Raw genomic sequence first — 23,232 nt, 5'->3', positions numbered from 1 at the left:
AGGGGGTGTCCGGTTGACATTTAAATCGAATAGTTTGGCAAAATCCTATAATTAGGTTAATGAGTGTTAATAAATCATTCTCTCGTATAACGGACATGCACAAAAATCATTTCTTTCAATATAATGAAGGAAGCAATTCGAAGCGGTCTTACGTCTTTGATGCTGGCGGATCACGTCATTATAATAGACTCGCCCAAACAAGCTTGCAAGATTTTCAACCAGCCAGTCGCCAGTCGGTTGTTGTGAGGGAAGTTTATTGCAGAATGAATCATAGTTTTATTTTGTCGAATTCCCGTTTAAATACACATTGTTACTGTGAAAAGTGCGAAAAACTGTTATTTAATAAAGGTGAATTGCTGGGAAAGTTTAATTTTGGAGGACTTTCTCATTTAGAGGCTTTGTTAAGGTAAGTGACATATTTTTGCTTGCGTCTTTAGCTTGTCTCATTACGAAACTCGCGATTCGACGATTTTGTTGTTAAGACGATGTTTTCTAACGAATTAAAAAAATATGTGAAAAGGAGAAACGCGGTTCAGTTGATAGCCGGAGCCAAAATTAGCTGTACTCATTTAAAGTGGGAGGTGAGATAATTATACTCGCGTTTATTCGAAAATGGACTTATTTTTGTTTAAATGTGAAATTTTAAGGCCAAATGTTGTTGGTGGTTTTGTTGTTTTAGCCGACGTTGCGGATACTTGACCTGGCAACCGTGTTATAAAACATTCCATTAAATGCGCGATTTAAATTTGCTGCCGATTTTCTCGTCGTTTTTTGGTGGAAAGTGATCTAGAAGCCATATGTTTTTAAAATGTTCGCGGAGGGTAATAAGGAAATATGCCATTACTTGTATCTTGTTTATCGTGCGAGGGCACACGAATTTAGATCGCAACGAGCGAGAGAGTGCGGTAAATTTGGCATCGGTGCTTGCGCGGTCGCGTCTTGTCCCCTTTTCGTCGCACTTCTATCGATCATCGTTTTGTCCAATGAAGAGCTCTCCGCTATGATCGCGGGAGCGGAGCTGCGCGCGACGTTGCCACACCTCGCGTGTGGTGAAAGCAGGCACGGCCGGCGTTATTGGGTTTGAGCAACATTGTTATGGGCCGGAGGGCAAGTCTGCGTTGCCACGTTTGGGGTCGGGTACGCTTAAGTGCAATTTCGGTGTCCTAGTTCATGAACGAAATGGTCTCGTATTTGTGTTCTCTTACAAACTGTTTGTGTTTAATGGAAGCGTTTGCAAATGATTTCGCGTATCACTTACCGGACACGTGATGAATCACACGAAAAGTTGCATAATTACTCCGGTATGTCGTTCAATAAGTTACCAGGTTGAACGCCCTATTGGCCCTCCGATAAAGAAAACCGTAGTAGGCCACTTTATTGTTTTGCGTCACAATGTCATCATTTTTACCGGCCCTTAATTTTCACATTCGAGAAGACTTTAAGGTCATTCGTGAAAGCCCCCGCATTAATTATGCAAGATCTAAGCGGAACTGAAGATCAATCAAAATTACCCTGCTATTATCAATCCGATTTTTTATTTATGTTTAAACAAAATCCGAAAAGCGGCAATGTCGCGTTTGCTGATATTCAGCTGGTTTTGTTTATTGCGTTGTTTTTAATTCAATTTTCAATGCTGTATGATGTAATGATCGACGTACCTCATGATAATTTCCATTGCTACCGGTTTATTTACTCCTGAAATACGATCACGTAGGCGTGTCGCTTTTCGATCAGCTGAATTTCAAAATGGCAGTTTTAAAATCAAGCCAACGCTCTTTTGTGGGTTTTTGTTGGGTAAATTCTATTAAAAGTATGTGCGCCCGTAGTAAACGCCCGATACGAAGTTTAATTAAATTTGTGAACAAATTTTCCGGCAGAAATAATTTAACCTACTACACGTGAGTTGAAGTTGGGAATGTCGCCTTGACGTTAACATGCCAAATTTGACCGGTTTGTCACAAAATTATTTATAGTTTTTTAGCTTGTTGTACAAGTGAACCGAGATTTATAAAATTATTATCAAACGAAATAGTACGGAATGATTCCTGGTAGCATAGTAGCTTTTGAAATATGATGGTCCAATTCCATCCGAAGTTTGCTTTGGAACCATTGCCTCAAAAGCAAATATGACTAGTCTCCAAAGCTTGTTATTTCTTGTGTTTGTTTCTCTGCTATGCTTGCTGCTGCTGTAGTTCCTGCTTTTTTGCTACTCTTTGTGGTGACAACATCCAAGCAGTTTCGAGCTGAAGGTAATCTCAGTGACCAGGGTGACACCTTTAGGCTTCTTTCCATCATCTGTATGAAGGCCTTCAGATTCCAGTGTGGATTGATGGTTAATGGAAGTTGGGCGCCTTGGATCTTAGTCAATACCTGCACCTAAACAGATACAAATGCAAAAGGCTGTTATCCTTATCCGAAATGTCAAGTAGTCTTGCTACTACGGTTCCATTGGTGGAGGGCATAGGAGATCGATCCAAATTTTGTTGGTAATTTGGAATAGCCAAATTGATTAGTTATTTTATTAAGCACATCCATTTCAAAACAAGCATGGAACCGATAATCGACCCTTGATTCCATTTTGAATAGCTATGCACAATCTTTGGAGCGAAAGTGATCGCGCTCTTCTTCATTTACCTCAATTAGTTTAGATCTAATTGTTTTATGAAGGTTTCAAAAACTCCAGTATTCCATTAGCTCTCAGTGGATTAGAATGAACTGGCAGACGAATGTTCTGAGCTTGAATATTTGGAATCATTTCTAAACGATCGATTGAAATCTATGAAGCTGTGGATTTTCCAAAAGGTGAGCTTTGGATGAAAAGAGAGTGAGCATTGATTGATTTCAGATAATTCTCCCGTGAACATCCGACGCTTTAAAGACAAAGGTTTTGTCTAGGGTTTTGTGTTCCAAGAAGTGGAAAGAATTGCCCGGATTCCAGGGGTGAAGCTTTTCACTATTGCCATGTCTATTTCCCACTCTGACCAGAAGAATTTTTTCTCCAGACTTTCTTCAGGCGTCAAGCATTATAGGATGGGCACCTAAGGAGAAAATATAAGATCCACAGGGATCTATTAGATTACAAAGTTTGGGGAGAGAGTAATACTTCTTATTTCTTCCCGAAATTTGTTTGTTTTCTATTACAAATAAAGACATTATGAACTAGATTCTATCACCGGCGTTTTCGCATTGCACATTATTTTTATGGGTTGCTTAGTCATTGTGAAAATGTCGATTGGGTTTTTCAAAATATCGTTGCAATATTGTAAAGGCGAAAAAAAGCCAAATGAAATTTTATTCGGCTCAAAGGACCAATGGCTTTGTTTTAATTTCACCAGGCCTCTTCGTTTACTTTAGACTGTACAGTGTGTGCTATTTTGATTGAGACTACAGTGTATAATAATAATAATAATAATAATAATAAGTGCCATTTATTAGACTTCTAAAATAAACATAAAGCAAACGGTAAAAAAAAAACTATATTGTAGCCAGAAGCCTAAGAGGGCGAAGTTCAGATGTTCAACATGAACATGTGATACATCTGCTCTACCACTTAACCCTTAATATCTTAGTAATAATACATTACATGGAGGTGGAATGAAAAATTAAATAAACAAAGACAGAAACTATTGATGACGATAAGAAGAACACTAAAATACAAGGAAAAGGAAGGAAATTGAGAAAAAATGGACGAAAGAAAGACAATGACTGCTGATTATACTGCCTAAGTAACAAAATACCTTGAAAATGGTTTTTAAATGTAGCGCTATTCATTTTTTTTTTAAATTCATTTGAGAGGTCGTGGTATACTTTGGCAATATTATAAGCATAATATCTTTCATACCTGCGTACCATTGTGAAATGGTGATGTCAATAATTTATAGAACCGCGGATTTCAACTAAATTTTAGAAGATCGTATCTCGGCTGTTTTTTAAGATAGACTCTGAGATACAGGGTGAAAACGAAAAATTTGACTTTTTAGAATCATATCATATCTTACTACCCACGTAAGATAGAAAAAATGTAAAAACTATATTTTAGATATTTTTATTAGCATCAGTGGCGTAGTAAATAAAATGTTGAACCACCGTTTCTGAGATTTGACCCAAAGTTGATATTTTTTAAATGCAACGCCCTGTATATTTTAACGTCAATTGTTTGCATTCTTTTTCCAGATTACATCGATATACCACAACCTATATTTTTTATCTAAGATATACCATATTTTTGTTGTGTTGAAAGGACATGTTTCCATTCCCGGCCATTTTTATTGATTGGTATCAGCTGCCTTAATTACCATAGATACAATTAATGTTGTAAAATTCACATAATTTATTTATCGCTGCGAGTATTTGGGAACTTTCAAGAATATTTGGAAATTTTCAATAATATTTATCGTATACAAAATGCGCTATACTATTCTGTACTAATTACAATATATTTTAATAAAGTTATGTTTTTTAAAAACAATAAAACGCATCTGAGTTTTCAATTGTTTACCTAACATATCTGCATAAAAAAGAATAGCTTTTCAGTCTCAGTATGCCAGAAAAAATATTCCACCTTCAAACCAAAACTAAGAAAATTCAGACAAAAACAAGAAAACTATTCTTTAAATAATATATAATAAATAAATAATAAATAATATAAAATTCCAAAATAAGAATGAAGATTCAAAAACGCAATAATATAAAACATGCACGAAAATGACGAATATTCGTTCTTTGCAATGCGAATATATCTGGAAATATTGTAAAATTCGCAACCTAGATACAATAAACAAAAAATCGATGGATGGGCTACTATTTAAAAATAAAAAAAATAGTTTTCATGGCTGAAATTAAAAAAAATGTATAGGTTGTGATAGGAACAAAGAAGAAAACATAATTGACGTTAAGTATACATAATACAGGGTCTCAAAAACAAACTTCATTTTGACGCTATATCTCAGAATTCTATTTGTGGTATTATTAAAAGGGGCAAATGGTCGCGAAAACCGCAAGTTTCTATCTTTAAAAACTACTGAGATACACTGCAGTCTCGACCAAAATAGGATACTTAGTACAGGGTGGTTCAAATTCGTGGCCATCTCCTATTTTTTTACTCAAAAACGCATAGAGACTAGAGTCCTTGGGACGATTCACTTTTCCTCTGTTTTACACATAACTGAAGCTTGTGAAGCAAAATTGAAAAACCATAGTGTAAGTTTAGTCTTAGAAAAACTGGCGTGAGTTTCTCAGTGGACTGTCCATACCCAGTATTAGCCTCGAAATTGTATTATGGCAAACAGTGGATATTAGGCCAATTGATTTGAGATCCCTTTAAAAAAAAAATTCAAAAATATTCACTAAAAACCAATAAAGAGCGGTTATTTTCAAAATGCACCAATAATTATATTCTACTAGCAGACTCTGAGAACTGTACCGTCTATCAGTTCTCCAATCAATTAATGTCACGCTTCCAGATGGAACATAAGCTCGGTTTCGCGCCGCCTCACCTCTCCCATTTTACTACATCAGGAACCTTCGCGGGCATACGTAATTGACCCCGTCTATTTTTTCGCCTCACGCCTGAAATCGACGGTATGGATCCTTCTAGAGCTGTAGTAGATCACGCTTTGGCGCCATCTATTAGTTACATTTGCGATTTAAACTGGCGGAAAAGAGAAAAATTGTTTTCTATGTCTTTCCGTACAATTTTTTGGAAATTGTCTTTTATCAACCCAAAAAAAAAAGAATTATCGGCGATTTCATTTTTATTTATGCAGATTAATAATTCTTGTTATCTTTGTTTTAGCCGCCTCGATGTGATTTGAAATGAAACGTTTGCGTGTGGATGAAACGGCAAAAGATGCAAGTGGACCACCAATAAGTAATATCTATCGTCAGGGAATACCAAACACCACCCCCACGATTGCATATACAAGCTCTGGTACCGTGAAGGTTTTAGGAGAGGTTATGCAGTCTAGTTTATATCCACCGACACCGCCTGTGAATTACGGAGCGATGCCTGCTGCCGCCGCTCCTCATTCGGGCAAACCCCAAGCCATGCAGCCCCTATCCGTCAGTTCCCATTCGCAGATACGAACTAAAGGTGCGTCGCCGCCGTCCGCACAATTACAAGGGCCGCAACCGCAGCAATCCCCAGGAAGCAGCAACTTCCAACGTCTGAAAGTAGAAGATGCACTGTCGTACTTGGATCTGGTAAAGTTTAAATTTGGTTCTCAACCTCAAGTGTATAATGACTTCTTGGACATTATGAAGGAATTTAAAAGTCAGTCGATCGACACGCCCGGCGTCATTCAAAGGGTATCGAACCTATTTCGCGGATTCCCAGATTTAATCGTCGGCTTTAACACGTTTCTTCCGCCCGGGTATAAAATCGAAGTGCAACGAAATGAACAAGGCTACGCCTTTCAAGTTTCCGTGAGCATGCCAAGTCCGACGGGAACTATGGCCATCGATCCGCAACAGCAGCAGAAGCCCGCAACCATACTAAGCGGGTCGGGAACAATCATTCATAGCAATATGGTAACTCAAGTGCCGCCTACGGGTTTAACTACGTCTCACTCTCTACCCTTGCCAACGCACGTAGCGTCCGTAACTCCCCAAGCGCCGCCTCCTGGACCTGTACTTCATCATCTGTCGGGATACGGCGCAGCGACTCCCATGCACAATAATACAGCGCATAACGCTCTTACTTTCTCTGCAGCTCAAGCGGCGGTTAATCAGGCTCTTCAAGGGCACGGTGAGACCCCCCAAAATCAACCCGTCGAGTTTAATCATGCCATTAATTATGTGAATAAGATTAAGGTAAGTTTTCATCATTTTAAATCATATGCTATTTGTTTATTAAGCATTTAGGGTAAACAGGTTCATTCAAATATCCTTCCAATGAATCCTGTACAGTCATTGACAAAAGTAATGATCACCGAATAGGTCCTGTTGCATATGCAACCAACATTTGAATATCTTTGTACCACTTGAAAATGGGAACCAACAAATTAAAGTATCTCATCTTTGAATAAACCAATGGGGCCATATGTGATAAGCATGTTTGTTGCTTATCCTGCAGAGTTTACCTATTAGCCGATCATTACTTTTGTCAATGTACGTACGTACATACGTACAGTGAGTGACTAAAATATTGAACATTTTTTTAAAACCAACACCTGAATTTTAAATGAATTTGTTCCATTCTTAGGATATAAAAGGAACCACAAATTTGTTCCATATTTTAGCAGCTCACTGTATGTATTAGTCAGGATTCAAATGTCCATTTTAATCTTCTGTCACTTCCACCTATCAAATCGAATTGTAGTTTTTTGTTGCAATTTACAGTAATTTTAAATGTGTTCAAGATACAAAACATAATTTCCTACCAGAAATTTTACAATTGACAGTAGAAATCCATTTGTTGAATGTTCCATGAAGGTTTTCATGATACACTCTCTAGTACTCGATCAATACACAGGGTGACCCGATCGTCTGTACTCAGTTGATTGTTGATATTATAAAAAACGTCTTACGTGATGTACAGGGTGGGCCAAATAAGAATGCGAGGTGCTGTATCTGGGAACCTGTCCATCGTAGAGGCTTGCGGTAAACAAATTTATTACTAAAACGGCCACGAGAAAAACCTGGAAAATATTTTTAAGTTTCTGCAATGGCCGCTAGGGGGCGTAACTGCAATCTGGAATCTAAACAAGTGATTTCCCTGTGAATTCCGCCATATTAACCTAAGAAAAACATGTCCGGTCTTTGAAGTTGACTATAATTTGAACCTTTTTTGTTTGACAATTTTTTCTGTATCTCTAAAAATGAAGTGGTGGGGGGGTATTCAAAGGTTTCCGTAAAGAACACCCTGTATCTTCGAAACGACTGAGCCGATTTTAACAAACTCGGGTTAATTGAAAAGAGTTATTCTTCGGCTACAAATATTATAATATTTGAATATTATAATATTTGAAGTTTTGTTAGTTTTACATATCGCCGCATGAGGGCTTTTTTCGACATTCCGACAGAAATGGTTAATTTTCTCAAAAAAATTAAATGCGTTGGTTTGATTTTTTTTTCATGAAAAAGTAGCTAAATGGTGCCTAAACAAGCTCGTGAAAATCCCATCTCGATATCTTGTTCCTAACCTAAAATTTAGGCCAAAGAAAATTGTATACCCTCAAAATTTTATTTTTTTTTAAGCTAATTTTTCTGGAATTATTTTTATTATATAATTTGTGGCCCTAAGGTGGATCGATTTAAAAAAGGAAGCTTTTAATGCCGCCGTAAATGCTCGAAATGCTGGCCATCACGATATAAAAATATGTATATGTTACCGGCAAATTGCGAAATCCGGCATTTCGCAAAATCCCTAGGCATTTTGGGAAATGACCAATGCAGCAGGGAAAGTGATAAATGGAACTCGAGTTCGCACTTCTCCTGCCTCTCTTTAGGGATTTCGCAAAATGCCTAAACGTTCAGGCAAAGTGAGAATGCTCGGATATTTTCCACAGATTGCGCGTACAGCGGTGCCAAACGTAAAACCGTCGCGTCAGTACCTTCCCCCATATGATATATTCTCCACAGTAAATCCAAAGGTTGACTCAACAGAAAACTGATAGATGAATGCAGTTTAAACGTGCGCGCAATATTTGGCGAGTACTTAAATAACATCGCAATCGTACGCGTCGTTTACCATCCAATGGCAACGCTGTATCCCCAATCTGTGGGAAATGCGAAGCCTTCGCACTTTGCCTGCATCTTTAGGCATTTCGCGAAATCCCTAAAGAGAGGCAGGCAAAGTGCGAACTGCAACTCCGTTTCTCACTTTGACTGTTGCATTCGTCATTTCGCGAAATGCCTAGGCATTTTGCAAAATACTGGATTTCGCAATTTGCCGGTAACATATATATATATCTCAAGATATCGAGATGCTGTTTTCGCGAACTTGTTTAGGCATCATTTAGCTACCTTTTTATGAAAAAAAATCGAACCAATGCATTTAATTTTTTTGAGAAAATTAACCATTTCTGTCGGAATGTCGAAAAAAGCCCTCAAGCGGTAATATGTAGAACTAAAAAAACTTCAAATAGTATAATATTTGTAGCTGAAGAATAGCTCTTTTGAACTAACCCGAGTTTGTTTAAATCGGATCAGCCGTTTCGAAGATACAGGGTGTTCTTTACGGAAACCTTTGAATACCCCCCACCACTTAATTTTTAGAGATACAGGAAAAATTGTCAAGCAAAAATTGTTCAGATTATCGTCAACTTCAAAGACCGGAAATTTTTTTGTTAGGTTAATATAGCGGAATTCACAAAACATCACTTTTTTTTATTCCAGATTGCAGTTACGCCCCCTAGCGGCCATTTCAGAAACTTAAAAATATTTTCCAGGTTTTGCATTCTCAGTTGGCCACCCTGTACATACATGGCACCGATTTAAAAATCATCAATTGTTATTAGGATAAACAAATCCTGTTTATCACATAATTTTAATGGCAAAGGTTGATTGTGTCAATAACTAAAACCTCGACTATGCAACTATTCTGCTTTGAAAAATTAATGGACAGCTTTTACCTGTACTGCATAGGGTTGAGATTATTAGGGTATTATATGATACATCATTTGAAGACTTACTCAGTGTTTGCTAATCAGACTTAATTTTAATTTTCCATCAGTTCATTTTAATAAAAAATTGCAATAATCGGTTTCAAACTAATATAGACAACGAACGACAAACACAGACGGACGGACAGAAAGTCCAAATACTCAAATATTAATCATAAAAAAATATGAAACTGTTCGCGAGGTATCATGTACCGGGTCGCCAAATAAGAATGACCGTCAACTATATTTCGGAAACTAGTAAGCCCGAACTTTCGGGCAAAAAATATTTAAACCCAAAGCAATTTCCGTGTTTCTCAACGAACTAGTGGGGTATGTCGTTAAGTATCCAAGGAAATTAACAATATTAGTCCCATTTTTAACAACTTAACTTTAACCTTCAGAGTAACTTCTAAGTACAAATTTTGAAAAACCTACTTATTTCACTTTCCCAGAAACGTTTAACTAAGGCTCCGAAATAACACTCTGTATGTATAACAAAATACGTCTGCTATTATTATGAGAACAAAATGCCTTTTTAAAATATTTATTATTTGATATATGGCATGTTTGGTCTAGGCAGTTTTTGAATTCGCGATTAGTGCAAACGTTCACTTTTCAATGTTATTTCTTATCAGATATAAATATGTTGATCTAAATAAATGTGATATTTCCTACCATCATCCTTGCCATTGTCTATAAACTTTACTTAAAGATTTTGCATGTGTTTCATATTTACACTGATAATGATAAAAGTTGTGACATTTTTATAAGTTAGTAAATGATTGTTGTTATCGTTCTTGGTGATATTATTAGAGCCTTGAGAAATCAAGTATGTTTTTTTAATGATTCTCACTCATTCTTTCTTACTTAATTATTTTTTAAGGAAACCGATTTTTCTTGATAAATATTTTTCTTCTTTTGATTGATTTGAACAAATATAATACTGACGCTGGACCATAATTGTTAATTGTAATGGAACAGACTTTGAAATTATAGTTATGTGTTCATTTATGTAATGTAAATTTATTTACGTGATTTGTGTATATAAAATTGTTAACTGTTAACGAGAAACTAAATTAAAATGGATTGATATAACACGAACATGGATTTCACTATTTATCATTTCGGTATCGACGTTAAGACTAAGACTAGATACAATTCAATTTGTGCATATTGCAAATAATAACAAAAATCTAGAAAGCATATCGTATTTTGCAGAAAGAATTATTCTCATATTCCTTATTGACGGTGACGAGGACGGTAACTAATCTTTTATCGACTTGATAGCATCTCGAGAATGTTCCAGAAGGATACAGTATAACCAAAATTTCTACGTTCATTACTAATGCATAAAGAATACCAGGAAGGAGAATATCAACAATATACGTGCGACCGCGATGGCTTTTGCAAATGGCGGACAGTAGTTTCCTCTCGAGTTTCCTGTTCCAGTGGCGTACCTACCTTACAGTTGTAGAAGGATACCCCATGTGTCTACTCCGCCTATGACTTTTGTTTAACTAACCTCAAACTACATTCCGCTAAAAAAATTGTAAATTTACATGTACTATATAAAAATAATATTGGTATCAATACTTACACATGAAATGTAGTTCCCAAACTTTTATTTTGTTCCGTTTTGGGGCAATCACAAGCACAACAACTAACCATTATTTTAGGTCGCTGCAAAAATCACAACTAAAATGAGTCATAAGTGGCTTTTGCAAATGGCCGACTTCCGTCGCACTCTCTCTTGTATACAACCTGAGTAATGTTCCTTCTTGGTATTCTTTATTCATTGGTTCATTATAATTTTTAGGTTAAGCCACAAACACGTTTTTGCTAATGATTGTTATCAATTGTAATTTTTTAGGGAAAAATAATTAAATTAAGTTCGTTTTGTAATTGTCCAAAAGTAGACCAGGGGCATGTTTCATAAAGTATGACAATAACAAATAAAATCATTCAAAAGACGCAATCAAATGTGAAAAGCTTTTATATCACTATCACAAAATGTGTGTTCTTTAATTTAACTTTTATCATTTTCTAAACGTCAATAACAATATGGGGAACTTGGTTTTCCATTGGACGAGAACTGTATACGCACATAATTAATTAAGCTACTAATTTACCTCGTAATCCGTACCTCGCACTCCTATAAACAAATGGCTCTTGGTTTATAAAGAACTACTAAATTGTTGGGAATCCTGTTTATTTGTTTGATAAGTGATAATAAGGTATATTCATTTTTGTTTATCTCATCCTTGATAGCTTAATGTCATACTATCATTTTCGTTTGTTTCATCTGTACAACAATTTATTTTATAATAGATTGAAAGTTTCTCAGTTGTACTGAACGTTCATACAAACATTCATTCAAATTAACATTTTTCAATTTTTTTTATTACAGAATCGTTTCCAGGGACAGCCGGAAAAATACAAACGTTTTCTGGAAATTTTACACACCTATCAGAAAGAGCAACGCACACTAAAGGAAACGGCAGCCGGTGGCGGTCCGGGAAAACACCTCACCGAGCAGGAGGTCTACAGTCAAGTTGCAAAATTGTTCGAAAATCAAAGCGACCTCTTAGCCGAATTTGGTCAATTTTTGCCAGACGCCACAAATCACACATCGCCGCCGCCGCTATCCGATCACGTGTCGAGTATCAATAAGAAACAGCCAACGAAGCAGCCATTTCGTGATCATTTATTAGAACGTCACATTTCGCACAAGCCCAGCCATATTTCGAGTCAAATCAAACGATCGCCCCCGTATCCCAGTCTTATTCATAGGGATGCGCCGCCACCTAAGAAGCACAAGATGTCTTCATCTTGCCGGGATATTACGTTTACGGAAGCGTCCAAGCACGGAACGCTTAACGATTTCGCCTTTTTTGATAAAGTAAGGAAGGCCCTTCGCATGCCGGATGTTTATAATAATTTTCTAAGATGTTTGACGTTATTTAATCAAGAGATTGTCTCGAAAAGTGAATTGATTCTGCTTGTCACGCCGTTTTTGGGAAAATTTCCCGAACTGTTAAGGTGGCTACGCGATTTTCTGGGACAGAGCGAGAATGAACCAGTGCCATATAATGTAACTAGGGTCGAGAGGCCGCAAGGAGATCACGCGTTAGATATCGATCTTGCTACTGCGAAACGTCTGGGCGCCAGCTACTGTATCATTCCTCCTTCACAGGTAGTACCATTGCTATATACAGTGTGTTGCAACTAAAGCCGACACTTATGATTTCTTCTTAGGGTTATAATATTCAAATCAACAAAAACAAGCATTGGGTTATAGATTCAATAAAATAAAAATGTTTAAAGGGAGCACCCTGTATCATTTTTTCATGTTTTGAAAGCTAAAGCCAAAAAATCGTTTTAACACGTTCTTTCAATTAATTATACTGTATTCATTTTAAGATGGTAGCGGTAGAAATCATAGGGAAGCTTTGACCTTCACTGTGATTGGTTAAAACATGAGTCAGTATTACAATGAAACATAAAACGACTGGTGAATTTTGTAAGGTGGTAGGTTGCCAATTAAACTACCGAAATGTCATTAGCTGTTATTGTCAAAGGCAGGGGCGGACTGACCCGGCGGTTGTCACCTGGCCTGTAGATCATAATGGCCCGTTGGTAATTTATAAGTATGTGCTGTATTTAGTTTCTTGCACTATTAATAAATTATTAACACGTTTCTCTAATTGGGGTTGATGTTAGGTTGATAAAAAAATCTGTTTTATTTGAAGTGTTTTACAATCAATTTATCATTTTTTGTCGTAGCATGAAAGTGCTGAAATACAATGATAGGCGACGCACCTCGTGTGGATTGTATATTTTGTTACTTTTAATTATCAGCTGCAATTTAAAAAAAAACTATGGTAATTTTCTATAAGAAAATTTTTTCCGGGTCGATCTGAGACCATTTTTTCTTCGGGGCTCAAAAAAAGGCAGTGTATAACCTTCCTTTTTTACCAAAAATCGACTACACCAAAATTTCTCGGGAAAACACTTTTTCTTTTTAATTTGGGTGCGTAGAATCCAAATCAATTCGTACTTTTTCGATCAGACTTCTCAATCAAAAGTTATAGACCAGAAACCAATTTCGAAAAAAAATTCAAAGGGCTGTAACTTTTGAACTAGTAGCCCAATCTTGGAACTGTTTGAAATTATGGGTTCTACAGGCCACATTCTATAAGAAAATTTTTTTCCGGGTCGATCTGAGACAATTTTTTCTTCGGGGCTCAAAAAAAGGCAGTGTATTACCTTCCTTTTTTACCAAAAATCGACTACACCAAAATTTCTCGGGAAAACACTTTTTCTTATTAATTTTGGTGCGTAGAATCCAAAACGAATCGTACTTTTTCGATCAGACTTCTCAATCAAAAGTTATAGACTAGAAACCAATTTCGAAAGAAAATTCAAAGGGCTGTAACTTTTAAACTAGTAGCCCAATCTTGGAACTGTTTGAAATTATGGATTCTACAGGCCACATTCTATAAGAAAATTTTTTTTCCGGGTCGATCTGAGACAATTTTTTTTCGGGGCTGAAAATTATTAACACGTTTCTCTAATTGGGGTTGATGTTAGGTTGTTAAAAAATTCTTTTTTAATTGAAGTGTTTTACAATGAATTAATCATTTTTTGTCGTAGCATGAAAGTGCTGAAATACAATGATAGGCGACGCACTTTGTGTGGATTGTATATTTTGTTACTTTTAATTATCAGCTGCAATTAAAAAAAAAACTATGGTAATTGATGTTCGAGAAAGGAGTACTGTTTTTGCGGTGCACCTCAGAGCTAAACCCCCCCCCCCCCAACTTCATTACTACACTAATACTTTAATGGCCCGTAACCTATGCAATTCCACCTGGCTCTTAAGTACCCAGTCCGCCCCTGGTCAAAGGTTTATTTCTGTTCGCAGTGCTGAATATTTCTACTTTACAATAATTTGGTGCCGTTTTATATTTTTCCGGTGTGTGTTTATCTTCAAACACAGCGCCATCTACTACCTTCTTATAATGAATGCAGTATAGTACAGGAAAGCTTACTAAAACTGAAAACAATTCTCTCTGTACAATTTATTGCATTTTTTTGGTGTAACCATTTTAATTTCACTGACCAATAATAAGAAAGTTGTCAATAGTGCCGGATTTGGTTGGAATCACGAATTTATAAATTAAGATGAACTGCTAATGCTGAATTGACAAATGACATCTACATGGGCAGCCATGATGTACACTCACTTGGCGCGAAATTCAAATCAACTAATAAACAAGCATTAACCTCACGTTTTCTAAATAAATACTGTGACACATGTCATTTTCCAAGGCACTAGGAAAATTCCCCTAGAAAATAACTAAAACGTGCACATCATGGTTCGCGCCCTTGCTAGGGCCATTTCTAGCTCTATGCAACTGTTTGATCAGCAGTCCATCCATTTTATAAGTTCGTGGTTGGAATTTACTAATCGAAAAAATTTCCTCAGGAACCTCAGAAGTGTTCGGGTCGAACCCAGCTTTGTAAAGAAGTATTAAATGACCAGTGGGTTTCCTTTCCGACCTGGTCGGAGGATAGTACGTTTGTTAGCTCGCGGAAAACGCAGTACGAAGAGTACATGTACAGATGCGAAGATGAACGGTTCGAGTTAGACGTTGTGATTGAGACCAACGCTTCCACCATTAGGGTGCTCGAGGGGGTGCAGAAGAAATTGAGCCGTTTAAGTCCCGACGAGATATCGAGATTTCGTCTGGACGACTGTTTAGGTGGCAACTCTCCGATTTTACATCAGAGAGCGCTCAAACGTATTTATGGAGATAAGGCACAAGATATTATCGACGGGTTGAAACGGAACCCCGCGATTGCGGTCCCTGTCGTTTTGAGGAGGTTGAAGGCGAAAGAAGAGGAGTGGCGAGAGGCCCAGAAAGGCTTTAATAAAATATGGAAGGAACAAAATGAAAAGTATTACTTAAAAAGCTTAGATCATCAAGGAATTAACTTCAAGCAAAACGATGTGAAGGCGTTACGGTCGAAAAGTTTGTTTAACGAAATTGAAACGCTTTTTGACGAGGTTTGTATGTCTACTTGCCGATAGGACTTGTAATTTTTTTATTGTAGAGGCACGAGCAGAATGAAGAGGGTACCTGTGAGCCAATAGTCGGACCACACCTGGTAATTCCCTACAGAGATCGTACTATTCTGGATGACGCCGCTAATTTACTTATACATCATGTCAAAAGACAGACGGGAATACAAAAAGGGGAAAAGCGAAGGATTAAACATATTTTAAGGCAGTTTGTCCCCGACTTATTTTTTCATCCACGGCAGCAACTTAGCGATGATGAGCGGGAGGATGACGGTAAGTGTTAACAACTAAATTATTTCTCATTCTCATTAGAGAGTGTTTAGATGAGAAAGAAGACGTGGGGAACGAGAGTCCCAATAGCAATTCAAGTTCGGCGGATGTGAAACCAAAGTTGGATGGAGCAAGTCCTGGAAAATCGCCCGCGCGAGCGCATTCCGATGGGGAAGCTTCAGACAAATGCTTTCTCGATGCGGATGTTAAAGAAGAAGATGTCAAAGTTCCTTTACATGCTCAGACCTCTGATCTGGTAGGTACATGTTTGTATTAATAGCTGACTGGCATCTCTGATCTAATCAAATCTGTGCTATCGTAGATTTGAATAAGTATTGATGCAAGAGTGTTATGCATCGACGTTCATTGTGAATTTTCGGTAAATTCACAATCAAAATGCTGCAAACATTTACACACTGCCTTTATTTGTCACGTAACGTCAAGTAAGCTTGTCTTTTTGTGTCTTATGATCATCCACTCCACTTAAATTTTAATTAAAGAAAGAGGAAAAGCAAACAATTGTAAAATCAATTGGGACTGAGGTGAAGGATTGTGCTTGCTGCGTTTAAGTCAATGTAGCAATAGTAAATAGTCAAGTCACGCCCTAGACCAGTGAAGGCCACAAGGTGAATTTTCAATGAGGTAGCAGGCGATAATAACATTTGCAATTCACTACATTTATAACTTAATAGTATCTATTTTTTATTTAAATAAAAACAAAACATTCTATTATAAGGAAAATAAACTCAACAACTCCATTAAAACATAAATATTTTGTTTAATTAATTAATTTTGATTAATGAGACATGTGTAGCTGCTCTAACTCCTTCACCAGTTGATCAATGTTGATGTCGAAATTTTGAGTACTGCACGTAGACGATTCGTAAGGAATTTTTACTTAAATTCATTATTGAAAAAGCTTGTTTGCATATACAGGGAGATTCAGGTAGCCCATTCATACATTGCAGTTGACATAGAAACTTGAAATTTAGTTTACAGTCATAATCGACCATTGCGAATTCAAATAAATTAATTTCAAGATGGCGTCGCTCCCGTAAATAACGGAAGTTGGCGCCATATTGGTTTTTTAGAATAGAAACATTTTCTATTTTTTTTCTAAATGCGCCCTTTTACTTTTAATTCAACGGACTTAAGATTTGCTTGCCTATCTGTTATAGTTTATGACATATGTCACTAATACATATAAATAAAACAAATAATAAAATTGTCTAAAAATTTGGAGATGCATGCGTCTATTCAAAAATTCGTATCCTTTAAACCATTCAAGATTAGTGAGTGATATTTTTTATAATCAAATCCTTAAAGTCTAAGGAGTGAGCATTGAAAGTTTTGAAAAAGTTTTCCAGGATTGCTGCGATTTTTCAAATAGCAGCTAAAATGTTTGATGCCAGAAATGAATGTAGATTTGAATTTTAAGACCCGTTATTAACATTGTGTACGCCTATATCCGGTAGGGTTTGATATTTTGGTAGTAGTATTGGTATTTTTTGAAAGATTTGACATTTTTGTATTTTCATTAGGTGTGGTAGGCTTTGGAAGCAATCATTCCATTTGAAATGTCATTTGAATCAAATGTCAAATGACGAAAGGAAATTTTCTTAGATTAAAAAAGAATATGTTTAATCATGGGAAGGTGGTTAGACTTGTGTGAACTAAACCCATAACAGGAGAAGTATAAATTAACGCTCTAGGATATTTTTGTCCAAGTGCTGCCTTCACAACAGCATCTGCTGATTTGGGAATTTCCTACTCCTCGCTACAAAGAATTTTTTGTCATCCTAAGTTGCATGCCTGCCTATAAATTATAAGACTACAAAGGCTATATATCCCTGAGATTACGATCGTAATTTTTTACAAAAAAAAAACTTCAATGATGGTTTCTTTATGATTTTTAATTTCCATATTTCCGTAGGGATAGTTTGAGGTAGAAATTTTTTATTTGGTTTCGTATGAAGGACGATTTTGTTACGTTACTGCTGTAGGTTTTACAATGCTAGCGGCACATAAATGCCCGTGTGGCGCAGTTCAACTAAAGGTGGATCGTGGTGGTAAGGGTCGGGCATGGCTATTTGTAAATGTATAGTGGGTTGGGTTGGGTTGGTAGAAGAGCAGCCTTGGCTGAAACTTCGCCCACTCAAAAATAAAGGCAAATAAATAAAAAAAATACAGCTGTTCCTGTATTTATGGTAGAGCCGTTTTCGAGACCCTGTTCAACTTTTTGTGAAATACAGGGTGAAAACGAAAAGTTTGAGTTTTTGGAGTGTTATTGTATCTTACTATTCATGTAAGGTAGAAAAAAGGTTAGAACTGCCCATTCTAGATATTTTTACGTAGAGTGGTGTAGTAAAAATTTTTTAGACCAGTTTTGGAGATTTAGTCCAAAGTTGGAATTTTTAAAATGCAACACCCTGTATCTTACCGTACATTTTTGTGCATCCTTTTTCCTGATGACAGTGTGGTATCACAACGTATATTTTTTAAATTTTAGTGCTGAACCAAAAATTAAAACTTTCTTTCTTACGGTTTTTAAATAGTAGGCCATGGATTCACTGAGATTTTGTTTTTTAAATTGTATTCATGATAGCCGATACCAACCAATAAAAATGGGTCATTTCAAAATTTTGAACAAAATGATATAATATAATATACTGGCTGATTCAAATTCGAGGGCCACCATGGGGATCTCGGAAACTGTAACTGACAAAGCTGCGTATTTTGATGCTTAACAAAATACCATTTTGGAACTGGAAAAATTCCGACTACTTTGGGAGATATTCGGAAAAAAACGAAATTTTGAAAAATCGTTTTTATTTTTTACTGAAGTTATTTAAAAAGATATTTCAAAATAAATGACACATTATTATGGCCATCTTTTTCCATCTACAAGTTTTAAATCGTAGGTCTGACGTTTCGTCTTCTGTTCACCCTCATTTTTACTTTTTGATAGAGCATTTTTTTCTGATTTTAAAATATAAGCATGGCACCTTGGCTCCAAGTCTGACCGTCTGGAAGCGGCCAATTTTTAAACACGCGCGCGCACCTCCACGGCGACGCTCCCCAGCCACTTAACAAATTATCCCCCCCCCCCCCCCCCCCCATTCCTATTCTTTGATAATTATTTTGACTTCACCAGTAGATATTAGAATATATAAAACCAAATTTGTATGATTATCTCTTACACTTGTTTATTTTTTCTTTGTTACATTTTAATGGAAATATTGTTTTTTTTTTCAGGATGAAGCATACGCATTGTTTATGTCCAACAACAATTGGTACATATTTTTAAGGCTTCACGCCATTTTATGCGAGCGTCTGGCGAAAATGTACGACCGTGCACTTATTTTGGCGAGTGACGAATTAAAAGAGAGGATAAGTCGAAAAGAAAGTACCGCCGTCGCGCTAAGGCTAAAACCAAAACCACAAATAGAAGTAGAAGATTATTATCCGGCTTTCTTAGATATGGTGAAAAACTTACTAGACGGAAATATGGATTCCAACGCTTACGAAGATACGCTACGGGAAATGTTTGGTATTCATGCGTATATCGCATTCACTTTTGACAAAGTCGTGCAGTACGCCGTACGGCAGCTGCAACATTGTGTCACTGAGCGTACGGCGATCGCTTGTATGGAACTATTTCAGAAGGAGCAGAAGCGTGGAGGAGCGGGTGGGCTGTGTGCAACTGCTCATCGGAGGAGTCATTGCGAATTGTCGTACCAGCGGCAAGCGGAAACCGCCGTACAGGATGAAAATTGTTTCAAAATATTTATCTACAAGCGAGATTGCAAAATGACCATAGAATTGCTAGATACAGAACCCGAAGATCCCAAGAAGGCGGATGATGCGAAAAAGTGGAGTTCGTATAAGGACCGGTACGTGAACTGTTCAAACATAGACAGCAAAATGCCTCGGTCGCCAGTCTATTTAAATCGAAACCTCCGCATCCGATTGCGATTTGATTCCTGCAATGATCTGGTTAACGACGAGGAGAAGCAAGATTCAAGCAAGAGGTTGGAACAGAACGGTCCCGAGGAACCTTCGAGTAGTGGGAGTAGCGAATTGATTTCTAAGGAGATTTGTCCGTTGGAAGAATTGGAGAAGAAACTGAATGAGAGATCGCCACCTGAAAGGAATCAAAGCAAACATTCGGGTTATGATGTTTCTGATGAGACGCAGTGTAAATTTAATTCGGGGGATTCTAAGATGATGTTCACTGTGAATAAGGATAGTTATTTGTATAAACATTGTGCCTTTAAAAAAGCCAGGAAGGTAAGATCTCCGACATGGATTTTTCCAACCTTATTAATTGAGATACTGTTTGCCATATACTTAAGTCAGATAGGGATTTTTACAACTATCAACTACCAGTCTATCCTCTCTTTCGTTTTTGGTACCCAATTCAAACTAGACTTTGTGAATGCTTCCTTCCCCTACACAGTCCACTCCCATTCAGTTTTGTCCTTTGATCCTCTTGTCCATGGTCAATGGTAAGCATATAAACTTGAATAAATATGGCCTTTTGGACAGATTGGACTATTTCTTCTCCCAGATCTCTATTCGTTCCACTGAAGTAAAATTTGACATCTTCACAAATCACTTCTCCCTGCCTTTCCCATCCAACTTCACTTATACTTTGAGAAATTTATATCAAAATTCAATACCACCAATGTGGGGAATCAAGGGAAATTTGTAAAACTCCTCCTACCAGCCATTTTGTTTGCCTCAGTTGAATAAGTAATGCAAACAGTTTTTTTTTGTCATGTTCCCATAGCGTAACTGATGTTTATTTATGTTACAGTCACATCCGTCGGTAACAAAGCGTCTTGGACTCCGTTTTCGCTCATGGCTGAAGCGCTGGACATCGGCCAATGTTAGTGACACGCAATATAAACAGTGCACCGACTGGCTGATGGGTCGCGCGGAAGGTGTTGTGCCTAATCGAACACGAGTTGTAAGTAATAATGATCTGACACGCTCTCCATATTCTCCATATAATCGCTACCGCGTCGAGAGGCTCTGCGAGGAGTCCTCATAAAACTTCCTAAAGTGCAAAAGAACTTTTTATTCGCGTTAATATTTATTGAAACTTAAATTCTTCGGTCGATCTCTGGGTACCCGTTGTAATCTCATTAATTTATCATTTGTTTATAAAACTTACGACTTTAAGTTGCTGTTTAGTAATAGTTGTGAAGGTTTGTGTTGTTTCTATTTTGTACAATGAGGCTATCGCCAGGTGCTTTAACTTACTTTTAGTGCATAAAATAACACAGTGATACAATTTATTTTTTAAGTTGCAAACCAAATTTGTTCTACGAAGCGTTTCAATTTTTGATGTAAAATCATAGTACGTTTGTAAGAAGAAACAATTGTCGAGTTAACAATTTAATGAAGAAACAAAGGGCTGTATTGGAGATAACTGCACGGTGTTTTTCCTATTATTGTTTAACATGTAATATATCGTAGTCTCAGTTTTATCTGCAATTTACACACACTGTTTAACAATAAATGATTGAATTTTGTTCTATTCAGATTGTGGGACATTGTGTGTTATTTTTATTATAGATTCAATATTCTTATACTTATAAGCTACATGTAACAAAATTTGTTTTTGTTTACAGGTCAATACAAAAAAAAAAAACGTGTGACCGTCGTTAAATTGTTAATTGCTGCTGATTTTATGTCACAAAATTGTATTTGTAAACACGAAAATACCTTTGTTGATCTTTGTTTTTCTTTTTCTATTATTTTATAGTATAGTATAGTTTTTGTGTTTTTTGTTTTTCTTTACGTTGTTTTGTTAGCAACAAAAGAAACGTGACGACTGTTTGTTTTAAAAAACTATTTTTGTTCTAATCGAAATGTTGGCATATCACTTTGTTTGCTAGTGTAGCTCTCGAGTATATATGTATTTGTTGTAATTTATTTGACGGTTGCGGTAGTTGTTCCCATTTCTGTTCTAAAAGGTCTACTGCCTATCCTGTGTCTTTTATTTCTATACTTGTGAAACAGCGCAATATTTTAACTCAGGCATCTGTGCAAAAATACAAAAGTACAAAGTATATTTTTGACGTTGAAAAAATATATTGTATTTGCGAGATATGTCAGCATTTATGTGAAATGTACATAATCATTTTTCGTGTAAAATTATTCTAGAAAAGTGACATTCCATTTTATATATTATGACATTTTGTGTGTAGATATCTGTATATACATACATACTATTATGGTTTCACATTTTGTCCACTATTAATATGTAAAAAATGAAGTGAGAGCATCTGTATAAATGAAATGTGGACAATGGATCGTGTACAGATTTATACTTACCATTTTAATGATAGAAATTTAAATTTGTAAATAGTACCATTTATAAGAAAAGAAATTCTTATTGAACAAATAGTGTTGTTTATCTTGTTTTCACCTTTACCACTAGATTTTGACATTGTGAAATTTCACTATTCCTCTGTCGGTGTGTATTGCTTTATCTTTGATTGCTTATAGTACCAACCAAAAGGCAATAAGCAATTTGTTTTTTTTATGTTCGAGATATTTTCCTATATGTTGCTAATCGTTCGATTAAAGGCCATTTGACAAATTACAAATCTAAAAATTACGTTTGGTTTTGTTTGGCCATTTTTTGTCTGAGAGCAATCTTAAAAAACAACAGGACAATCATGATCAAGCTTGTTGACTCCAGAATTGGATTCTGATCAAATTAGAATTGAGTATGTGCCTTCAGATGAACAAGAAGCTCATCTGCTCACCAAACCTCTTAGTGGACAGCCCTTCAAAATCCTTCGTAGACCTGATTTTTTGGGGAAGTGTTGATGGAAAAATCAAATAACCAGCCCTACCATTGAATTCGTGCAAGATTTCTTTACCAGAGGTTTCATCAGAATACTTGCAATTGAATTTTCCCATAATTTCCAGTTGCACCCTGAATATTTCTAGATTTTTGGATTCTAGATTCAATTTTACTGTTTTACACCTCTTACGTTGTTTTCTGTAATTTATATGAGGTTGATTAAAGAAAATATTTTTTTAGGTCCACATTACTACAGATTTTCACTGTGTTTTAATTTATCCATTAAGAATTTTAAACAATTTTGAAATATCAAAATGAGAATTATACTGTTAAGTCAATTTTTCCAAATTAGATCGATCACAATGGCTATGGTATTTTGAAGCACTCTGTATATATCTTTTAAATAACTGCATTTACTAATCGACAATCATTATGCTTCTTTTTTCAGTTGC

At 36.3% G+C, this 23,232-nt stretch overlaps 1 protein-coding gene across 2 annotated transcripts; it reads left to right on the top strand.

Moving 5' to 3' along the window:
• The first annotated feature begins 231 nt into the window (after positions 1–231).
• LOC116173968 (paired amphipathic helix protein Sin3b) lies at positions 232–22,372 on the top strand. Of its 2 annotated transcripts, none has more exons than XM_031491725.1 (8): positions 232–406; positions 5,795–6,810; positions 12,022–12,795; positions 15,091–15,672; positions 15,720–15,960; positions 16,011–16,213; positions 19,213–20,247; positions 20,777–22,372. In XM_031491725.1, the coding sequence occupies exons 2-8, from the start codon at positions 5,815–5,817 to the stop codon at positions 21,011–21,013; spliced, it is 4,068 nt and encodes a 1,355-aa protein (XP_031347585.1). In that variant the 5' UTR covers positions 232–406; positions 5,795–5,814; the 3' UTR covers positions 21,014–22,372. The 2 variants fall into 2 exon arrangements, with proteins under 2 accessions (XP_031347585.1, XP_031347576.1); XM_031491716.1 differs by having other exon boundaries at positions 12,010–12,795.
• Positions 22,373–23,232: the final 860 nt, after the last annotated feature.

Source organism: Photinus pyralis, unplaced genomic scaffold (genome assembly GCF_008802855.1).
Source record: "Photinus pyralis isolate 1611_PpyrPB1 unplaced genomic scaffold, Ppyr1.3 Ppyr1.4_LG1, whole genome shotgun sequence".
NCBI lineage: Eukaryota > Metazoa > Arthropoda > Insecta > Coleoptera > Lampyridae > Photinus > Photinus pyralis.
The sequence above is the reverse complement of the archived record's forward strand: the minus strand, read 5'-3'. Positions and strand labels throughout refer to the sequence as shown.

Excerpts from the sequence above, each read along its gene's own strand:
- LOC116173968 (XM_031491716.1), top strand. The coding sequence starts at position 5,815 with ATGAAACGTTTGCGTGTGGATGAAACGGCAAAAGATGCAAGTGGACCA. Across the intron at positions 16,214-19,212 it reads ATGCTCAGACCTCTGATCTG|GATGAAGCATACGCATTGTT; the intron begins GTAGGTACATGT and ends TTTTTTTTTCAG. Across the intron at positions 20,248-20,776 it reads CCTTTAAAAAAGCCAGGAAG|TCACATCCGTCGGTAACAAA; the intron begins GTAAGATCTCCG and ends TTTATGTTACAG.